The 18,443-nt window shown below is 55.6% G+C and overlaps 1 protein-coding gene across 4 annotated transcripts; it reads left to right on the top strand.

Moving 5' to 3' along the window:
• The first annotated feature begins 10,071 nt into the window (after positions 1 to 10,071).
• Positions 10,072 to 18,102, top strand: AVPR2 (arginine vasopressin receptor 2). 4 transcript variants are annotated; one of them, XM_081793140.1, is made up of 4 exons: positions 10,083 to 15,575; positions 16,417 to 16,473; positions 16,837 to 17,721; positions 17,897 to 18,102. In XM_081793140.1, exons 2-4 carry the CDS (start codon positions 16,446 to 16,448, stop codon positions 18,100 to 18,102), a joined length of 1,119 nt encoding a protein of 372 aa, XP_081649266.1. In that variant the 5' UTR covers positions 10,083 to 15,575; positions 16,417 to 16,445. The 4 variants fall into 4 exon arrangements, with proteins under 4 accessions (XP_081649264.1, XP_081649266.1, XP_081649263.1 ...); XM_081793139.1 differs by lacking the exon at positions 10,083 to 15,575 and adding an exon at positions 15,590 to 15,934; XM_081793138.1 differs by having other exon boundaries at positions 10,072 to 15,575; positions 16,417 to 17,721.
• The last annotated feature ends 341 nt before the right edge of the window (positions 18,103 to 18,443 follow it).

Raw genomic sequence — 18,443 nt, 5'->3', positions numbered from 1 at the left:
CAGAAAGAGTGGGAGAGAGAGAATCCCAAGCAGGCTCCGTGCTGGCAGCGCAGAGCCCAGTGCGGGGCTGGAAACCACCAAGCGTGAGATCGTGACCTGAGCAGAAATCCAGAGTGGGATGCTTGACCCTTAGCCGACCGAGCCCCCGCAGACGCCCCTCTAGGGGTCTTTAGAAGGAGACCGGTGAGGAGGTCAGTCTGGGGCGTGCAGGTGGAGGGCTGCTCGGAGGGAGGAGCCAAGGGAGCTCCGCCCCCCACCCCACCCCAGGGGCGCCAGGGGCCCAGGGTTGGGCGGTGGTAGACCCAGAGCCGGGGGTGGGGGGGGGGGGGGTGGGGTGATGGCGGCGCTCTCCTGCCACTGGCCCGGCCCTTGCGGGAGCAGGGAGGAGGCTGTGGGCACCAGGCCAGTTGGCCCGGAGCTCCGTAAGGAGGGCGGGGGCGGGCGCCCAGGAGGGGGGTGTTTTCCATGAGGCACTGAGCTGCTATCTGCTTCCTGCCTGCTCTGATCCCACCGCTGATAGGCCCAGCCTCTCTCCTCTCTGGCCACCTCTGCCTCTCCACTCATCCCAAACAGTTATCAGCCTCTTCCTCCAGCCCCGAAGCCTTTGCTCCTTTCAGGAGGGTGGGGTTTGAGGCTGGTGGCCGTGCTGGCATTGGCGGGAGGGAGGTAAGAGGACGCAGCCCCGTGAGTCTGCTCCCCGCTCAGTGCACGATGGTGGGTTCAGTCTCCACGGACCGTGCCCTCGGTCACCAGTCACGACCCGAAATAGCATTCATTGAGCCCTGCCACGGGCCTGCCCTTGTCGGAAGCACGTTTCGTGTGTTAGCACGTTTATTTAACACACCGACCCCGGGGAAGTCCATCATTAGACCCCAGTACAGACGAGGGAACTCAAGTCCCAAGAGCACAGCAGTGCCCCTCTCCCACTCGTGCTCTCTCTCTGTCTCGTGGGAGCCTGTTGGGAGGCGGTGGTCTCGGGCCCCTCCAGTGGTCCTGCGTGCTTCCCACCCCCTATGATGAACGTTCTCTTGTGATGCTCACTGCAAGCGAGGAGCCTGTGGTCCAGAAGGGAGGTCATGCAGCCGGGGTGGGGAGGCGCCGTGCCGAGTTTCTGCTCACCTGCTCCTCCGCCCGTCACTAGGGCCCCATTTCCCAGATGAGGAAACCGAAAGTCAGATGGGTCACGCGACTTCACCAAAATGACCCGGAAGGTGAATGGCACAGCTGGGGTTTGAACTCGCCTCTGTTTGACTGCAGAGCCCATTCTCCCACTTCTGCGTCCCAAGATAGAGGGGCCAGCGGGAGTGACAACAGGAAGAAGAGAGGTCCCCGGGCAGAGAAGCAGGAAAGATCGGCCTCGAACACGCGGTGAACCGGGTCTCCGCTGCCACACGCTAGCTGTGGAGACCGGGAGGCTCTGCAGAGACAGCGGCTGGGTCTCGCCCACTCACCACCTTCAGTGGCCTGAGCTCCTCACGGCTCCCCGTGACCCACGTGTCTTGGGCACAGCAACCGGAGCAGGGCAGCCACCCAGAGTCGGGCCGGACCCTCCCCCACAGCAAGACAAAGGCCACGTGATGAGGGAGCAGGAAGAAAGTGCCAGCAGGTTGACAGGGCGGACTGATGAGCCCGACCCACCTTTCTCTGGTTTTCTCCTTTCCATTTGTCTGCGTCTTCCTGTCCCAGGTGTATCTCTTCAAGCAGCACGTCGTCAGGGTTTGGTTTGCTTTGATCCGGCCTAACGATCGTTGCCTTTTTAAAACTCGGCTTTATGGAGGCATCGTTTACATGCAGTAAAATTGGCCTCTGGGAGGTGTACAGCTCGACGATTTTCGATAAACGTCCCGTAACCACCGCCACAATCAAGATATGGAATAACTCCATCACCTCCCCAAATTCTCTCCTACCTTTTGAAGTCACGCGCTCCCTCTAGCCCTGCCCCCCCCCCACCCCTCCCCTGATCTGCTGCCTTCGCTGGAATTTCAGACTGAATCGTGCCGGGTGTATTCTCTTGGCTGGCTTCCCTCGCTCAGGGTGGTTTTCGAGACCCTCCCATGTTGGTGTGCGTGCGCACGCGGCAGTGGTTCGTTCCTGTTTATTACTGAGTAGCATGCCAGTGTTTGGCCATATCCCGCTTTGTTTAGCCACAAGCCCGCTGGGTGGTTTCCCGCTCTGGGCGACGCTGAGAGGAGCTGCTCGAAGCATTAACGTACAGGGTCTGTGTCCGCTTTCATTTCTGTAACCATCACCGAGCCGGGGCTGCTGGGCCAGAGGGTACGTTCTTCTACCTTTGTCTTTTACCTGGAGGGTTCAGTTGATTCTGTCGGTGGTGTTTGCTAAATGCTTGCATTTGTTCTTGCCTGCCTGTTAAGTGCTTCCCATTTGCCCGGCTTTCCACATTTCTCTTTCTCTGCCCCCATTTTCTATCAGTGAAGGTTCAGGCGGGGGAAGCAGAAATCACTCCAGCCATCTTCCGCAGAAAAAGATTTGTGAGGGGCGCCTGGGTGGCTCAGTCCGTTGAGCGTCCGACCTCGGCTCAGGTCATGATCTCGCGGTCCGTGAGTTCGAGCCCCGCATCGGGCTCTGTGCTGACAGCTTGGAGCCTGGAGCCTGCTTCAGATTCTGTGTCTCCCTCTCTCTCTGCCCCTCTCCCACTCGCGCTCTGTCTCAAAAATAAAAACATTTTTAAAAAATAAAAAAAAAAAAGATTTTGTGAGCCTAAGAAAGGGGGTGGGAAGCATGCAGGACCGCTGGAGGGGCCCCAGACCACCGCCTCCAAACCGGCTCCCACGAGGAGCCGCCGCTCCTGGCCTCCACCACCGCGGGCACCGAAGCAAATGCTGAGTTCAGGAAGACAACACCGTAGCCACGAGTCAGGGATCACCAACCCGGGACAGGAAGTCACCGCGGCCATAAGGAGTGGAGGCCCACCCAGCACAGGAGCGCTGCCGCCGAAGCCGCATGCTTCTTCGTCCTTGCCATCCAGCAGGAAAACCGCTCCGCACGGCAGAAACGCGGCCTTCCTTCAGCCTTCCCAGTCTCAGGGGAGGGCACCCGACTGGCAAAAGCCAACCTGCCTCCCGGAGCCCGGCCCGCACCGCCTGGGAAGTGCCGCTCATTGCCCCTATTCTTGGTTGTCGTTTACATGGATTGAATTTGTGTTCTGGAATCTTCCTTTCGGTTTAGAAGCACCGCGAGAATCTTTGAATAGTGACTCTAGATATTTTGACATGCGTTCTTTTTTTTTTTTAAGTTTATTTATCTATTTTGAGAGAGAAAGGGACAGAGCGCTTGAGCAGGGGAGGAGCGGAGAGAGAATCCCCAGCAGGCTCCGCGCTGTCAGCGCAGAGCCCGGCGCAGCACTCAGACTCACGAACCGTGAGATCATGACCTGAGCCAAAATCAAGAGTCAGACGCTTACCCGATTGGGCCACCCAGGCGCCCCTTGATGTGCATTCTTAGTAAAGCCCAGAGTTCATGAATATCTCTGTTCTGGTGGTTTTAACCTATGGCCACAAATTCTTTGATGTTCCTCCCTTCAAGAGGTGGTGACTCCTTTCTTCCTCTTGAGCACTGGCTGGACTCCGTGCAGCGGAGGCCAAGGTTGGGGCAGGCTCTGTGATACACGGCGTGGCCATCTGTTAGGAACTGAATTTCGTGTACCCCTCCCCTTCACAGGCTGAAGCCCTCACCCACCATGTGGCTGTATTTGGAGCCGGGGCCTCTGAGAAAGTCAGTAAGGCAAAATGAGGTCATAAGGGCAGGGCGCCGATCGGAGAGGATTCCTGTCCTTATGAAGACAGACAACAGAGACTTGTCTCTCCGTCTCCGTCTCTGTCTCTGCCTCAGCCTCTCTCATTGCTCTGTGAGAACACGGCAAGAAGACAACCATCTAGAAGCCAAGAAAAGGAAACCGACCTTGGCAGAACTTGATCTGGGACATCCTGCCTCCAGAACGGTGACAAAGTACATGGCTGTCGTTTAAGCCACACGGCCTGCGGCCTTCTGTTGTGGCGGCCCGAGCTGCCGAAGACCCCACCTCTGTGTTCATCGCTGCCAGCGACACTTCCACAGCACCTGGCCTGGCTGACCACACTTCAGTTACCTGTTGTCTCGTGTCTCCTCCAAACCCCCGGGCTTTGAACGGAATGGCCCCGGGTGACACCCGCGGTCCCGCTCAGAGGCTGCAGATGCTGTAGGAGAAAGTGTGGATGGGTCTCACTAGGGATTCACAAACACCAGACCATCTGGCTTGTAAGGAACGCAGTGCAGGTGCGTGCCCCCAGCCAGCCTCCGGCCCCTTCCAGACTTTCTCCACATACTGTTGACTTGGATGTAAAAGGGACAAATCGGGGCGCCTGGGTGGCTCGGGTGGGTAAGCATCTGACTCTTGATTCGGGCTCAGGTCAAGATCTCGCAGTTCCGTGAGATCGAGCCCTACGTCACGCTCCGTGCCGATGGCGCAGAGCCTACCTGGGATTCTCTCTCTGTCTCCCTCTGTGTCTCTGCCCCTCCCCCACTCACACTGTCTCTGTCTCTCTTAAAATAAATCAATTAAAAAAAAATTTTTTAAAGGGACAAATTCAGCACAGCCATTTATTTGCTCTCCCTTATGAAACCCCACTAAAATGACAGCAAGTGAGTTTTTAAAAGCAAACGGTGCCAAGGATGAAAGTAATAGGAGATGAGGTAACCCCAACGAGAGCGTGGGGGCCCGGCAGTCACCCCCGCAGCGGCCCCAGCTGAACGGTGAATTCCCACGGCAGAGCTCACATGTGGCACAGAAATCAGCCGTGCAGACAGGGGTGAGAATCTGTGCAAGAGGCAGATAGACCCCCACATGCCGCCCCCCATCCCCACAGAAGAGGAAGTTCTTTCTTCGGAGACGATGACACAGAAAGTGCCTTCGCTGGGCACCACCGGGGACAGTTGCAGGGGCAGCACGCTGGGGACAGGAGGACGAGGCAAGTGAACATTCCCAGCGAACATGGAGCCTTCCGGCCCTCTCGCCCTACTCAGTTCAAGTGCAGACAGCCAGCCCCAGGCACGGGACTGGAGATCTTTCTCTGGGCTCTTCGGCCATTCCAAGAGGAGGGAACTGAAGCCAGGAGGTGGCGGTCACCACCGGGTACCGCTCAGCGCCGAGGACTGGCCGCACACGAACCTTACCTCTGGCCTCTCCCTGTGGGCCTCGGGCCTCTATTCGTGACCCTGGGCTCCTCGGGGCACCTCCGACCCAGCGAGCGACACCTCAGACCCAGGACGTGTTCCCGGTGATGTGACAGGAGAGAAGTCGCAGCTGGACATGGCCAAGGCCTGGAATCGACTAGATGCTGTTTTGCAGTGTCTGCTGGAGAAGAGTCACAGGGACAGGGAGCACCTGGAGGAGGAAGCTTCGACAACGCCCTGGGCACCCACCACTTAGAATTGCTCCATTGCGAGGGGCGCCTGGCCAGCTCCCTCAGTGGAGCATGTGACTCCTGGTCTCAAGGTTGTACATTCGAGCCCCGTGTTGGGTGTAGAGATTACTTACAAATAAAATCTTTAAAAAAAAAAAAAAAAAAAAGAATTGTTCCATTGCAGGCATTGGAAGAGGAGGAGGGGAAAGGGAGGTGGGTTATGGGCCAGCTGAGCGAGGACCTCGGCGATCCAACAGGTATGTGATCAAGCTGTTTGACCGGAGCACAGACTTGGGTCAGTTGAGCCAGAACACATCGCCGTACCCGCTCTGCCGGGCCTGGATGCCCGACAGCCCCTCAGGGCAAGAGCGTGAATGCCCACTCGGTTCACCACTGCCACCACTGCCTGAGGATGAGGAGAGGTCAGAGGTCACTGACTGCCTCCACCCACTACCCCCAGACCACCTGGAGGGGCTTGCGGGATTTCCAGTTCAATCCCCGTTGCAGCCCGAGACCCAGGGTACCCCTGATGATGAGCCCTCCAAGCCTGAGCCCTCAGCACCCACACCCTGGACATTCCCCTCCTTCACATCTTAAAAAAATAATAATAATAGAGTAGGGCCACCTGGGTGGCTCAGTGGGTTGAGCGTCCGACTTCGGCTCAGGTCATGATCTCACAGTTCGTGGGTTCGAGCCCCACGTCGGGCTCTGTGCTGATGGCTCAGAGCCTGGAGCCTGCTTCTGTGTCTCCCTCTCTCTCTGCCCCTCCTTGTGCTGTCTCTCTCCGTCTCTCAAAAAAATGAATAAACAGTAAAAGAATTTTTTTTTCAATGGAGATGAAATCAAAGAAGAAAACGGTTTGTGGGAAACAGGACCATGAGGGATAAGAACACAAATTCAATCCATGTAAATGACAGCCAAGAACAGGGGGAATGAGTGGCACTTCCCAGACGGCGCTGGCCGGGCTCCGGGAGGCAGGTTGGCTTTTGCCAGTCGGGTGCCCTCCCCTGAGACTGGGAAGGCTGAAGGAACAAGTCAGTAGGTGGATGTTTTGCATCTGTCTGGGATGCAGAAAGTTGCAAGACTTTGGAAGCACGGTAGCCTCCAAAGTCATGGATTGTTTTTTCCTATAAGCCCACCAGGGAGCTGAAGTTGCCACCGTGGGGGGGAAAACAAAGTGGGCCAAAATGTGAACCACAACAGGCCCTTCCCAGGAAAAAGATGCAGGGGCACTTTTATCCTTGGCGGCGGCGGCCCTAGACTCGAGGAAGAAGGGAGCAGAGAACTGTTCGCTAACGTTTAAAGGCCGCGTGGCAGGGCAGTTTGAATCCCTAGCCTCAGACAGAGGAGTTTGTGTTCGCCCAGCAACTCTCTTCCACGGGTTTCCCCGCAAAGGCTGGAGGCAGCATAGCTGGGCTGATATGCTTTCCCTGAAGGTATCGATGCACTAACAGGGTGAAGTGTGAATGCAGGGGCAGGAGAACTGAGGGCAACCCCACTCCTGCCGGCAGCAGGCCGTGGCCGGGAAAGGACAGAAGACCTGACCTGTCTTAAGGCAGGGGAGGGGGACTGACAGAAACCTTCCAGCCTCCCTGAGTCCGACACTGAGGACAAAGCAAAAGCCTGCTACGGCAGCAGTCGAGGCAGAAGACCTGAGAGAGACACTCCTGAGGCACCTGTTCATGGATCTGCTAACGTCGCAGGGTGAGGTGGAACTGAAAAAAAAAATCTCCAGGCACTCAGATCACAAGGCCACAATATTTTATTTATTTTTACTTATCTCTTTAAGATTTCATTTTTATTTTTTTAAATTTTTTTAATGTTTTTATTTATTTTGGAGACAGAGAGAGACAGAGCACATACGGGGGAGGAGCAGAAAGAGAGGGAGACACAGAATCGGAAGCAGGCTCCAGGCTCCGAGCTGACAGCACAGAGCCCGACGTGGGGCCCAAATCCACGGACCGTGAGATCATGACCTGAGCTGAAGTCAGATGCTCAACCGACTGAGCCACCCAGGCGCCCCTAAGATTTTATTTTTAAGCAATCTCCACACCCAACGTGGGGCTCGAACTTCCAACTACGAGATCAAGAGTCGCGCGCTCCGTTGACCGAGCCAGCTGGGTGCCCCACAAGTCCACAATTCTTTTTTTAAAGAAGCATCTGGGAAGGGCTCAGCTGGGTGGTCCCGCCCGAGGGTCCTTCGTGCGCTCGCTGTCCAGCTGGGGCTGGAACAGTGTGGAGTTGGAGCAACTTAGAGCTGCGTGAGCATCTCTCTTCACGGGTCAGAGCCCTTCCATGTGGTCTGTCCAAGAGGGGCTAGCTTGGGCTTCCTCACAGCATGGCAGCCTCAGGGAAGCTAGAGGCCGGAAGACTGAATATCCCCGCCAACAGGGCCGAAGCTGCATTGCCTCTTCTGACCCAGCCTCAGAAATCAAGCGGCATCGCTTATGCCATATTATGTGGATTATTTATTTTTGAGAGACAGCGAGAGAGAGAGAGAGAGAGAGCAAGGGCGGGGAAGGGGCAGAGAGAGAGGGAGACACAGAACCCCAACTGGGCTCAGCACAGAGCCTGACGCAGGGCTTGAGCCCAAAAACTGTGAGATCATGACTCGAGCCGAAGTGGGATGCTTCACCGACTGAGCCAGCCAGGTGCCCCAAATTCCACCTCTTGATGGCAAAATGGCAAGGTTCCAGAACAGCAGAATGGGAGATATTGTTGGGGCTACCTCTGAAAAACACAGTCTGCCACACACACAAGTTAAAAGGCAGAAACTGTCGGGCTAGATAAAATATGTTATTTACAAGAAGCACACTTTTAGCCTAAAGACACAGACAAGCTGAAAGTAAAAGGATGGAAAAAGATATATCGCACGAGCTCAGCGTAAGAAAGCTGGTGTGACAATATTAATATCAGAATAGAATTCAACACAAAGAATATTATCAGAGATAAGCAGGGATATTTCATAATGGAAAAAGGGCAATCAGTCAAGAAATACACAAATCTCCAAATGTAGTTGGAGTCTATAACATCTTTTTCTCAGTAGCTCATAAAACAAAGCAGGGGAAAAATCAGTAAGAATATGGATGTGAACAACACTGTCAACCAAAGTGACCTAATTGATATTTATAGCATACCACACCCAACAACAAGAAAATACACATATACACATTCTTTTCAAGGATAGATATAACGTTCACCAACATAGACAATGTTCTGGACAACAGAACAGAGTTCGAGAAATGACAAAGGATAACAGTCCTACAAAGTAGGATTTCTGACCACAGTGATGCTGAATCAGAAATCAGTAACAGGGGCACCTGGCTGGCTCGGTCAGTAGAGCATGCGACTCTTGATCTCGTGGTTGTAAGTTCAAGCCCCACAGTGGATGTAGAGATTACTTAAAAATATTTTTTTTTTTTAAAGAAAGAAATCAATAGCAAAATGATATGTAGGAAATTTCCAAATATTTAGAAATGAAAAAATACACTTCCAAATAAGCCATGAATCAAAGGGGAAGTCACAAGTTAAAACCTGTTCTAATACAAAAAAATCATATTGAATTGAATAAAACTAAAAACGTAAAATATCAAAATTTGGGAATTCAACTAAACAAGCGATGAGAGGAAAATGTATAACATTCACTGTTCATATTAGAAAAGGAAAGGGTCCCAAATCATTTTGAGCTTCCGCTTTAAGAAACTAGAAGATTTCGACTCTTGATTTCAGCTCAGGTCATGATCCCAGGGTTGTGGGATCAAGCTCCACTCATCAGCCTCTGCGCTGAGCATGGAACCTGTGTAAGATTCTCTCTCTCTCACCCTCTACCCCTCTCCCCTGCTCTCTCTCTCTCTCTCTCTCAAATAAAAAAAAATTAAAAAGTAAACTAGAAAAGGAAGAGTCAATTAAATTTAAAATAAATAGAAGGAAGAAAATAATAAAGAGCAGAAGTCAAAGAAATAGAAAACAGAAAAACGTTATAGTAAATATATGAAACCCAAAGCTGTCTTTGAAAACATTAGTGAAATTGATAAACCTCTAGCTAGTCTGATCAGAAAAAAAATGGAGAGAATACACAAATTACCAATATCAAAAATGAAAGAAGTAAAATGAAAGAGAAGACACCACTACAGATATTACAGACATTAAAAGGATAATAATAATATGCTAATACATTACAATACAACTTAGATGAAATGGATGAATTATGTGAAAGATACAAACTATCAAATTCATTCCAGAGGAAATAGATAACCTGAATAACCCCGTATCTATGAAAGGAGTTGAATTTGTAGCTAAAAACGTTGCCACAGAGAATTCTACCAAACGTTTCGAAAGAAAGAACACCAGTTCTCCACAAATTCTTCCAGAAAATAGAGGAAACAGTTCCCAACTCATCTGACAAGGTAAACATTATCCTTATACCAAAATCAAAGATGTTACACAAAGAGGAAACTACAGACCAGTGTCCCTTGTGAATACACACACTGTAAAAATATTAACCGAAATTTTAGCAAATCAAATACAGCAATATATAAAAAAATAATACATCATGACCAAGTAACGTTCCTTTCAGGAACGCCAGTTTGCTTTGACATTTGAAGATCAGTCAAGGTAATTAATCATATTACCAGAACAACAACAAAAAAGGAAAAACTGCATGATCATCTCAATAGATGCAGGAAAAACATTTGACATAATTCAACACCTACTCATGATAAAAGTTCTCAATAAAGTAGAAATAAAGGGAAACTTCCTCAGCCTGATAAGGGGCATCTATGAAAAACCCTAGCAAGTGTGATAAGGCAAGAAAAAGGAATAAAAGGCATATAGATTAGAAAGAAATGTAAAAGCGTTTTTATTTGAGATGGCATTATTATCTAGGTAAAAAAAATCCTAAGAAATCTACAAAAACCAATTGAACTATTAAGTGGGTTTAGCAAGGTCACAGGATAAACAGTCAGTATGCAAATATCAATGGTATTTTTATACACTAGCAACAGGCAATTCCCCCCAGTTGTGGGGGGACAACTGGATAGCCACACGCAAAAAAATGAACCTGGATCTTTAATCCATACCACGCACAAAATTTAACTCGAGATGAATTATAGGCCTAAATATAAGAGCTAGAGATACAGAACTTCTAGAATAAATCATAGGAGAATAGCTTTGTGACACTGAATTAGGCAAAGGCTTTTTAGATAGGATACACAAAATACAAACTGTAAAGGAAAAAAAACTGATAAAATTCGATATCTTCAAAACATCTTAAGTTGGCTTTTTCTTTTTTTCTTTTTTTAAGTAGGCTCCATGCCCAACATGGAGCCTGAACTCACGACCCTGAGATAAAGAGTCATGTGCTCTACCAACTGAGCCAACCAGGTGCCCCTAAGGTTTTTGTTTTATTTTAAAGAGACGGTTAGGGGCTGGCTCAGTCGATAGAGCACAAGACTCTTGATCTGAGAGTTGTAAGTTCCAGCCCCACCTTGCAGGGTAGAAATTACTTAAAAGAGACTGTAATACAGTGACAAGGCACACTGGCAAAACAAAACATATATGTTAAAGAACTTGTATCTAGGGGCGCCTGGGTGGCTCAGTCGGTTAAGCATCTGACTTCGGCTCAGGTCATGATCTTGCGATGTGTGAGTTCGAGTCCCCCATCGGGCTCTCAGATGCTGTGTCTCCTCCTCTCTCTGTCACTGCCCTGCTTGTACTGTGTATGTGTGTGTGTCTCTCTCTCAAAAATAAAGAAACATCGAAAATCTTTTTAAAGAATTTGTATCCAAAATATATTAAAAGTGAGGAGTGCCTGGGCGGCTCAGTTGGTTAAGCATCTGACTCTTGACGCTCGGGTCATGATCTAACAGTTCGTGACATTGAGCCCTGTGCTGGGCTCTGTGCTTCTCTCTCTCTCTGCCCTTCCCCTGCTCGACCTCTTTCTCTCTCTCTCTCTCTCTCTCTCTCTCTCTCAAAATAAATAAACATTTTTAAAAATTCAAAACACATTGAAAATGAAAACACTCTTACAACTCAGCAACTGGAAAAGCTTTAAAAAATTGACAAAAGATTTGACTAGATAATTCATCAAAGATAATATGCAAATGGCAAATAAATATATGAAAAGATTCTCACCATCATCAGTCATAAGTAAAATGCAGAATAAGTTCCCAATAAAATACTGCTGAAATGGTTAAAATCAGAGAGGCAGAGTAGTGGACCTCATCAACTGACCCAGCAGCCTCAGTTCTAAGGATTTACTCTGGAGAAATTAAACCATGTGTGTCCGTGCGTCAGATCTCATTAAGCAATTTGTGAATTTGATTGGCTATTAATCAGACCTCAGAAAGTCTGATTTTAAAAAGCGAGGCGGGACGAGGAGAGAAGTCCTTGCGTACGTCGTGGCAGCCAGAGTAGTGGGAGCGCCGAACAGCGACGATGCCCTCGACGCAGCCATAAGTGGAAGGGAGGCGAGCAGAGGAAGAAGGGTGAGTGGCGGTGGCAGTGGCGGTGGCGGTGGCGGGGAAAGGATGCTGGAGACTCATTACGGAGCGAGGTGGCGGCGATTACCCAGGGAGCCCCTGGAAGGAGCTGAAATCAGGTGCCCCCAAACAATCGGCCACTTTAAACCACGCGCCTGGGTAACTCGGACCAAAAAGGAGACGCCTCCTGCCGGGCTGCCTTCCCTTTGGATGAGGACCTCGTGGTCATCCGGGGACAGAGGCCTCAACTGCTCACCTGCCTTCTACGCCCCTGGTCCTCAGCCCCTGCATGGGGTGCTCCCCATCCTGTGGGGGACCCTGTACCCCCCCAGGCTTCGGGGCTCCTCGTCCAAGTACCACTCTCCTCTGTCCAGAAACTTGCAAGCAGGCTTGGTCTAACTTTCAAAATGACTTATTCACTCTCGTTCGGGCCTCAGGTGAGTGGACGCCCCGTCTTGCCACCACCGTTGGCCCATACACATCTCGATACATGTGCACACGCACGCATGCACGCATGTCGTTTTATTAAATGTATCTTTGGCCCTTTTGATCCCATCTTCTGACCCAATGCCCTTTCACCCCGTTGGAGCCTCTGCTTGTCACTTCAGCAGGTGTCAGTGCACTTACTCTCCCACGGCCCTGCACGATCTGCCATCTGCAGGGGGACCCCATCAGGACGGATGCTCAGCTGGGGCAGCTCGCTCCCTCGCCGGACACCGGGGCACTGTGTCCCCTCCGGCCTCTGAGCAGATGTTCTCCTGGGTGTTCTCCCGGCTCCATCACCCTTACTCTCCATGTCCTCGGCTCCCTCGTCTTTCTCTTTCATCCCTACGGTGTCCTTCAAGGGTTTATTCCAGGCCTCAGAAATGTCCTTCCTCTCCATTCTGTCAACCCGTTAACGGGGTCCCCACATTTGGCTCCTGTGTGGTGGCAACAGTCTCCCCTGGCCCGCCGGCCCCCAGCCTTCTGGGCACAGGCCTGGGGGCGGGGCCCGGGGCCCTCCCCGCCACACCCCCGTGGCACAGGGCCAGCAGCGCTTGCTGTTTGTTCAGCAAAGGGTTCTGATTACAGAAAGCCAGTGATAGAGCAAAGATCCGGGGCCTGCCAGCTCTGATCACCTGCCCACCCCGAGGCCTCCTGTCTTCTCCTCAGACACCGGGCTGGGGCACACACGAGCCCACGCTTTGGCCACCCACAGAATCCTTTGTGCAGATGCAATCCTGCAGGGATGGGGGGGGGGGCGCGTCTGCTCAGTCCTGCCCCCGGCCCGAGGCCTGCTGGCGTAACTGGCCAGCCACGTGGTCAGGGCCTTCTCCAGTCCTTCAGAACCTGCTTCTCAGTGCTCCCTGGGGAGAGTGTGGGCCCATTCGGCCACCCCCCCAAACATTTCTCAGGGATCCCTCCTGTCTCCTCCCCAGAGCCCCTGCCCATCTGCCTGTCTCAGGGAGGAGCGGTGTCCAGGTCAGTGCCCGGCTGTCAGTTCACTCTGCCCAGAGGACAGGGGCTTCTGGGTAACCAGGGACCATCTCTGCTAACTCATGTGGCCCTGACGGTGAGTAAGCCAGTCAGCCTACCCATGAGCTGGGGGGGTGGCTGGGGCAGGGGCCTGCCTGAGGCCTGTCACCTCTGATCAGCTAGTCCCTGCAGGTGACGGGCCTCGGCCAGCCTGGCCCAGCATGTCACCTGGCACAGCGCCCGGGGCACATGCGTGCCAGCCTTGGGGGCTCTCAGCTAAGGATCCAGACTCTCTCCAGGATGCCCTCTGGCTGTGGTGGCTTCTCCTGAAAGTCCCAGCACTTGTTCTGGCTGAGCAGGGGCGAGCTGTGCGTACGGACTCCCCATGATGTCTGGTCTACATGTGGACACAAACCCTCCCTTGCCTCTGGGAGAAAACCAGTGAGGAAGGGAGGGGGCTTCCCCAACATTCTTACCCCGGGCTCAGCAACAGGAAACAAGGAGCGTAGGGAGCAGAGATGGCCGAGGAAGTGGCCTCATGGCTCAGGGGCCCCACCCTGCCTGTCACTTCTCTGCTGGGATCCATCCCTGCGTGGCCTCGCTCAGGTTCCGGCAGAGGGACCCGTACGGAGCTTCCGGCCCTGGCCTCCAGCGCTGCCCTACGTGCAGTGAGCTCTTCACCTGCCGGTTCCAGGCCTTTGCCCAACATGTCACCATGGTCCGCGTTCGGGTGTTGGCTTCCCCTTTAAAGGAGGGAAAAGCCGAGGCCCCAAGAGCTGGGCAGAGCCTGCCCAAGGTCACACAGCTGGGGCAAGACAGGACAAACGCTGCTCTGCAGGTGCCTGGGTTCCCCCCCCAACCCGGGGCAGACGAGGGAGGTCCCATCCCCCTGTGGGGCCTCCGCCCAGGGGGAACGGAACGAAAAAGGACGTGCTGGGTGTGCTGTGACTCTCTACCAGGGGCTCCCTCGAAAACGCTCTTCTATAATTGTGCCCAGAACTCCACTTCTACCGTTTTTGTTGATCTGGAAGGCAGTAGAAAGTGGTTTCTTTGCTTCTATGTTATTAACGGCAGTGTGGTTACAGGGGAGAGAGTGAGGATGTTCCTGTTCTTAGGAGGTGTGGCTGAAGTGTTCAGACGTGGGCTGTCAGCATTCTGCAACCTGTCTCCTAGCGGTGTGTGTGTGTGTGTGTGTGTGTGTGCGTGCGCGCGCGTGCGCGAAAGATTGTGCGAATGCACGGCACGTGTGGATGTAGTATGTGCGCTGTACATGCAGCGTGCAGGGGTGCGGTGTGCGGGGGGAGGGGGTGGTGCATGATGGCCGTGCTGCCCCCCGGGCCCTCTGGCCAGGAAGAGGAGGCCTCAGTGACGGCCGGACTTGGGCCCGGTCAGAGCGGAGCTGTGCTGGCCTCTAGCCTTGTAGGTCATCAGAGAAGACAAACAGGAAAACGGGGCCAGCTGGGCCCGGAGCCTGTCCCTGGGAGGCCTGCAGGCCACTGCCTCGGGCCGGGCCGTGCAGGCCTTGTGCGAGCCAGGCCAGGGTCCTGGCAAGAGCAAGAGCGGGAGAGGGTGGGGAAGAGGGAGCCTGGGACGGGAGGGAAAGGCTGGGCTGGGGCGGGGAGGACAGGAGAGAGGGGGAGCCCAGCCCGAAGTCCCTGGCAGGGAAGCCCCACTGTCAGGCCGTCCACACAGTGTGGGAACACGGGTGTTTGTGTCTATGTCAAGTGTGTGCGCCTTTGCGGGCATATGGCTGTTGCACACACTCGGGCGTGTCTGTGTCTGTGCGTGTTAGAGAGAGAGAGAGAGAGACAGAGATCTGAAGCCTCCTCCTCTGACGACAGGTAGCTGCAGGTGGGGCAGGAGGAGGGGGGTGTCCCTGGCCCCCACAGGACCCTGGGGAGGAAGCTGGCTCTCACAGGGGCACATTAAGCCCTGGCTTGTACCCACCCCACACCCTCCCTTCCTGTGCCTCATCTCCGGCAGCCCTAATTGAGGAGGGGCGGGCCCTTCACAGGCCTGGGAGGAGCCACCACTCTGTAGTGGGGACTCCACGCGAGCTCTCACCCCTTCCTCGCCCTGGCCCAAGGGGGACAGCAGGAGCCTGGCTGGGGAAAGGAGTCAAGCTGTGCCACGAGAAAGCTGCGTGATCTTCAGTCAGCCCCGCCTATCTCTGGCCTCAGTTTCCCCACTTATGAAATGGAGCTGAGCTAACTGATCTCCCACAGCCCTGCCACCTAGTAAGGTGGGCCCTGTGGGGGCAGAGGCAGGCAGGCCGGGTTTGAGGGGGATGGCCAAGCTGAGGACCCGCCTGGGAGGGTCCAGGCCCTCAGGGGCTGGGGGGTAGGCGTCTTGGGGACAGACCTGGGAGGGCAGGGACAGGAAAGGCAGCACAGGAGGCCAGGGGACTACTTCCCGCTGCCACAGGCAGGAGGCCAGGAGAGGCACGTGGGGGAGGAGAGGGAGAGGAAGTCCCCTCCTGGGCAGGTCACTCCCAGAGGCCGGGCTGGGGCGGGGCAGGCGATGGAGAGCAGATCCCAGCTCTCGGGCCACCTTCCGCGCCTGCCACTGCCCGGCTGCCCGGAGCCCAGACAGCCCAGCCAGGTAAGGGGCTTCGAGGGGCCCCGGGGACATGCCGGCCTCTCCCTGGCCAGCCCCAGCCCTCGGATGGCCCCCTCTCCTGGCCTCTGTCGGGCCGCAGGGGGAGGACACGGTGAGGGGGAGGGTCTGCATGTCTGCTCCAGGTCTTGTGGGCTGACGAGGTGGGTCCTAGGGCTCGTGCGTCCATGTTACCCTGCCCGGTACTGAGAGGGGCACAGCGGGCCCTGAGGTTCACGTCTGGCTCAGGGGACCAGACCTCACCGACCTTGATCTGGCTAAGGGTGTGCCCCCCCGAACCCCATCACGGGGACACACGCACACGAACGCGCACACGCACGCACGCAGCTGCACGCAGGCTGGATCCCCACCCCCACCCCCCGCTGCCCACACGCGCACGCACACACGCACACAGGCCTGTGTGGAAATGGGGCAGTGGGACTGGCCTCTCGGATGAGAGGCTGAGTGCGACACCCCGTCTCCTCCAGGCGCTCAAGACACCTGCCTGAGCTCCACCATGCTTATGGCATCCAGCAGCACATCTGGTAAGGCTCCAGCCCCTGGGCCCCCACCCATCCCCCACCAACCCCCCCACCAGGATGAGCCAGGTAGGTCGAGCGGGGGTTGGAGGAAGCAGAGAAGCCCCTCTTTCAGACATCTGCTTCACCTGCCTCTCCAGCCTGCCGACGTGGGGGGGGGAGGGGACGGCCCTGCGAGCTCCCGGGGAGGAGGGGGGCGGTTGGGAGACTTTGGCTGCCAGGAGCCGGGACACCGGAGGGAAGCAGGAGGCCCAGCTGGACGGCCGCTCAGGCCACTGGCTCCGCCTCTCCCGTCGGAACTTCCTCGGGCCCAGGTCCCCCTGCAGAGCGCACGCCCTAACCTGGCCCTCTTCCTCCACCCCTGCCCAGCCGTGCCCCGGCCCCTCTCTCGACCCGTCCCACCTGGCAATGGCAGCAAGGAGGAGCTGTCGGACACCCGGGACCCACTGCTGGCCCAGGCGGAATTGGCCCTGCTCTCCACAGTCTTCGTGGCCGTGGCCCTGAGCAATGGCTTGGTGCTGAGCGCCCTAGTGCGCCGGGGCCGGCGGGGTCGCTGGGCGCCCATGCACGTCTTCATTGGCCACTTGTGCCTGGCCGACCTGGCCGTGGCTCTGTTCCAAGTACTGCCCCAGCTGGCATGGGATGCCACCGACCGCTTCCGTGGGCCCGATGCCCTGTGCCGGGCAGTCAAGTACCTGCAGATGGTGGGCATGTACGCCTCCTCCTACATGATCCTGGCCATGACGCTGGATCGCCACCGCGCCATCTGCCGCCCCATGCTGGCATACCGCCACGGAGGCGGAGCCCGCTGGAACCGGCCGGTGCTGGTGGCCTGGGCCTTCTCGCTCATTCTCAGCCTGCCCCAGCTCTTCATCTTCGCCCAGCGTGACGTGGGAGACGGAACTGGGGTCCTTGACTGCTGGGCCCGCTTTGCCGAGCCCTGGGGCCTCCGAGCCTATGTCACCTGGATCGCCTTAATGGTGTTCGTGGCACCTGCCCTGGGCATCGCTGCCTGCCAGGTGCTCATCTTCCGGGAGATTCACGCCAGCCTGGTGCCGGGGCCGGCAGAGAGGGCCGGGGGCTGCCGTGGGGGGCGCCGGACAGGCAGTCCCAGTGAGGGGGCCCGGGTGTCAGCAGCCATGGCCAAGACCGTGAGGATGACGCTGGTGATCGTGATTGTGTACGTGCTGTGCTGGGCGCCCTTCTTCCTCGTGCAGCTGTGGTCGGCGTGGGACCCCGAGGCGCCCCGGGAAGGTGGGTGTGGCTGGGGCTGGGGCTGTGGGGGACCGTTCGCGCTCGGCCGCACACACACCTTTACCCCCACCGACACACGTGCTCACGTGGACTGCCATTCCCTAGGGGCAGGAGGGGCTGCCGCGCCCCTGCACGGGCACTCTCGGCCCCAGCCCGGACCCTTCCACCCCCACAGGGCCCCCCTTCGTGCTGCTGATGTTGCTGGCCAGCCTCAACAGCTGTACCAACCCCTGGATCTACGCTGCCTTCAGCAGCAGCGTCTCCTCTGAGCTGCGCAGCCTGCTCTGCTGGGCCCGGAAGCGGGCCCCCCCCAGCCCGGGGCCCCCCGAGGAGTCCTGCGCCACCGGCAGCTCCTTCCTGGCCAAGGACACTTCCTCCTGACGAGCCAGGCGGTGCCTTCCTTCTAGAGGCTCTGCGACACTCAGCCACCCACCTGGAGCTGGCCCCGGGAGCCCCTGGGGAAAGGGGTCCCTCTGGGACTTGGCTGTGGGACTAAGAGCCAGAGGTCAGCTCCTTGGTGCTGGGTGTGGGGACAGGCTCCGGCGGCGGCAGCGCGGTGGCACAGGGCTCCCACCCCAGCCGGTGCCTTCCCGGAGATGGAGGTCCCAAGGAGCCCAGGAGGAAGGAAAGGGGGCAGGGCCACGCTCACCCCCTTGGCCCTCCCCTCTCGCTCTCCTGAATAAAAGTTCCAGCTCATTTTCCACCCAGTGAGCCTCCTTGGA

Source organism: Panthera onca, chromosome X, assembly GCF_046562875.1.
Source record: "Panthera onca isolate mPanOnc1 chromosome X, mPanOnc1 haplotype 2, whole genome shotgun sequence".
In the NCBI taxonomy this organism is placed as follows: domain Eukaryota; kingdom Metazoa; phylum Chordata; class Mammalia; order Carnivora; family Felidae; genus Panthera; species Panthera onca.
This window is presented reverse-complemented; position numbering and strand designations above follow the sequence as displayed.

Excerpts from the sequence above, each read along its gene's own strand:
- AVPR2 (XM_081793138.1), top strand. The coding sequence starts at position 16,446 with ATGCTTATGGCATCCAGCAGCACATCTGGTAAGGCTCCAGCCCCTGGG. Across the intron at positions 17,722-17,896 it reads CCCCGAGGCGCCCCGGGAAG|GGCCCCCCTTCGTGCTGCTG; the intron begins GTGGGTGTGGCT and ends CCACCCCCACAG.